At 38.4% G+C, this 2928-nt stretch overlaps 1 protein-coding gene across 1 annotated transcript; it reads left to right on the top strand.

Annotated features, from left to right (window-relative positions):
* Nucleotides 1-2012: 2012 nt before the first annotated feature.
* LOC112464495 (CTP synthase-like) lies at nt 2013-2813 on the top strand (the record flags this gene model as incomplete). Its single annotated transcript, XM_025031505.1, has 3 exons — nt 2013-2207; nt 2253-2417; nt 2526-2813. Coding segments are annotated over 3 exons (648 nt in total), but the record flags the coding sequence as incomplete, so codon positions are not given.
* Nucleotides 2814-2928: the final 115 nt, after the last annotated feature.

Raw genomic sequence — 2928 nt, 5'->3', positions numbered from 1 at the left:
GAAAATTGTAAAAATGTTAAAAATTGTGAAAGAGTTATAGCACTTAAGGAGGTTCTACAGATAATGGATGTATCTAAAAATTGGAAAAAACTTTATGGACGTATAAATTAAGATGCGAAAAAAGTGCTCGAAAAATTTTAGCATCGGTTACCGTGTAAAAATTTGCAAAAATGAATTTTGAAATCACAGTTTTTAACATAAGCTACATATGGCAGAGGGGCTCTTGGAGACAGGAAACGAGATATTAATTATATAAAGGCAACCTACCAGAGATTCAAAAAACGGAGCTCTTATAGATCTTAATCTAAGCTTTTCAGAAATATCGAGAAAAACAAGGGTTATCGCGTAAAATTTTGTAATATTGGCTATTGAAACAGGCCATATCACAGTTCACGTAGCGTGCTTCGAATAACAAGGGAGATTTGGCAATGTCGCAGCGACTGCACCCGCGTGAAAAGTGTACAGCCAGTACAGCACCACAGTATGACAGCACCTCAAACTTAAGCACCTAACGTTTACGAGCGCTTACGGAGAAGTACTCGCTCTAGAATTAATTATGTGAAATTGTGAAATAACCACGGTCATATGAGCAGAACTGTCAAGTTCGCGACGTTACCACATTTTCTTCCATTATAAGCCGCCAGAGTCAAAGGAGCACTTACACGATATTTTTAATTATTCCTCGCTTCGACTAATATGGATATGATATAAGCTCTAACGTCATCAAAATTCACGAAAATATTTTATGAATACTTAGAATCGATGAATTTGAAGATTTTCTCTTCATCTCTCAACTGACTAGAGAGTACCTGTAGAACCTCCTTAAGGGGATGCTGGAGCCGTAGCCGAACTCGATCGGCGTCGGTAAAGAAGACCGGCGAACTATATCTGTCCTTGTATAGACAAAGATATAGACAAGGATAGCACGCTACATTGCACGCACACATTCGCACGATGCACACCGACATTATACTTTTATATTACGCTTCCAAATCTTGATTTGGGGGGTTTATCGATGTTTTTCTTGTTGTGCAATTCGGGGAAACTTGTTTTCGCGTTCGTACTAATGGTATATCTCTTATATGAAATACATCTTGTGACGAGCTGACAGCTCGCCGCAACTCGAGACGCCATATTGGGATAAGAGTAGGATAAGGAAATCTGTACTTCCGTAATTTTTTCTCGTTTTCTATATAAAATCGGAGTTTCCCCGAATCATTAATGTATGTACTGCAATTCTGGAGAAGGATTTTTAATTCTGTCAAATTAATACGACGCTACGTGCCGACAAAAAATGCCGGTAAAACAGACGGCTCCAGCATCCCCTTAAGGCGATGCTGGAGCCGTCTGTATAACCGACAAAATTACCATTTTCTATGTTATCGACTATATCTGTCCTTGTATAGACAAGGATAGCACGCTACATTGCACGCACACATACGCACGATGCACATCGACATTATACTTTTATATTACGCTTCCAAATCTTGATTTGGAGGGTTTATCGATGTTTTTCTTGTTGTGCAATTCGGGGGAACTTGTTTTCGCGTTCGTACCAATGGTATATCTCTTATATGAAATACATCTTGTGACGAGCTGACAGCTCGCCGCAATTTGAGACGCCATATTGGGATAAAAGTAGGATAAGGAAATCTGTACTTCCGTAATTTTTTCTCGTTTTCTATATAAAATCGGAGTTCCCCCAAATCATTAATGTATGTACTGCAATTCTGGAGAAGGATTTTTAATTCTGTCAAATTAATACGACGCTACGTGCCGACAAAAAATGCCGGTAAAACAAACGGCTCCAGCATCCCCTTAAATAATGAATCGTTGCCATTGATATACATTGGGAATTCAAAGGTTTTCGTCTCATGATGCCGACTGATACGAATAAATTGTAACACGATTTATTGATGCTTCAGGTTGTAAACCATTTTGTTCTTGTATAATTTCCTTATTAAAGATTTAATATTTAAACTTATAATTTATTTTGGTATTATATTATATAGTTGGCCGGAATTCGTATTACGCCGGATGCAGAAAATCCAATTTGTAGAGTTCCATTGCGAACCGACATTTATCAACTGGCTGCTCAAGCAAATATATTAAACGTACCAGGTTCGGCTGTAGAAGCTCGACAATCGAATTCAGCGGCCAAAAATTTTTACAGGAAATTGACACGAGAAATCCAATCCGCATCTGTGGTTAGTGTTACCAATCAGTGTTATAGAGATATGAATATCTTTTAGCCAAAATCGACGGGTGAACACAAGACCAAGCCGACGCAATCTAGTGTCAGAGAGCTACGAGGATTAGGTTTGTCGCCCGATCTTATAGTCTGTAGGTCGGAAAACCCCATTGGCAATTCCGTCAAAGAAAAAATTTCAAAATTCTGCGATGTGGTCCCGGAGCAGGTAATCATTAGAAAATATATATCTTAGTATTACAATATCGTTGCAGGATATATTTTGTTATGAAAACATGAATGATTAACATATCTTTAAATTTTACGACTCGGCCAGGTTATAACTATTCACGATTTAACATCTATATATCGAGTGCCACTTCTTATGGAATATCAAGGTGTCATAAAATTCCTCAATGATCGATTGCAACTGAATATCGAAGTGCCGCGTCCGCGTTGCTTTATGCGAAAATGGCGGGATCTAGCTGAACGCGTGGATCACTTGCGGAAAGATGTTAACATCGCTATAGTGGGTAAATACACGGAACTCGAGGACGCCTATGCCTCCGTTACGAAAGCGTTGCAACATGCTTCCATTGAAGCCGGATATAAATTGAACTTGACGGTAGAGTGTCGCAATTATTAAAAAGTATATTGTATTCATGCTATGCACGCTACGCACGCATGATTATATATATTGGATTGTTGTTTACAGTTTATAGAAGCTACTAATTTAGAAC

The sequence above is a fragment of the Temnothorax curvispinosus genome, unplaced genomic scaffold (genome assembly GCF_003070985.1).
Source record: "Temnothorax curvispinosus isolate PA1 unplaced genomic scaffold, ASM307098v1 QBEX01014265.1, whole genome shotgun sequence".
Classification (NCBI taxonomy): Eukaryota; Metazoa; Arthropoda; class Insecta; order Hymenoptera; family Formicidae; genus Temnothorax; species Temnothorax curvispinosus.
The sequence above is the reverse complement of the archived record's forward strand: the minus strand, read 5'-3'. Positions and strand labels throughout refer to the sequence as shown.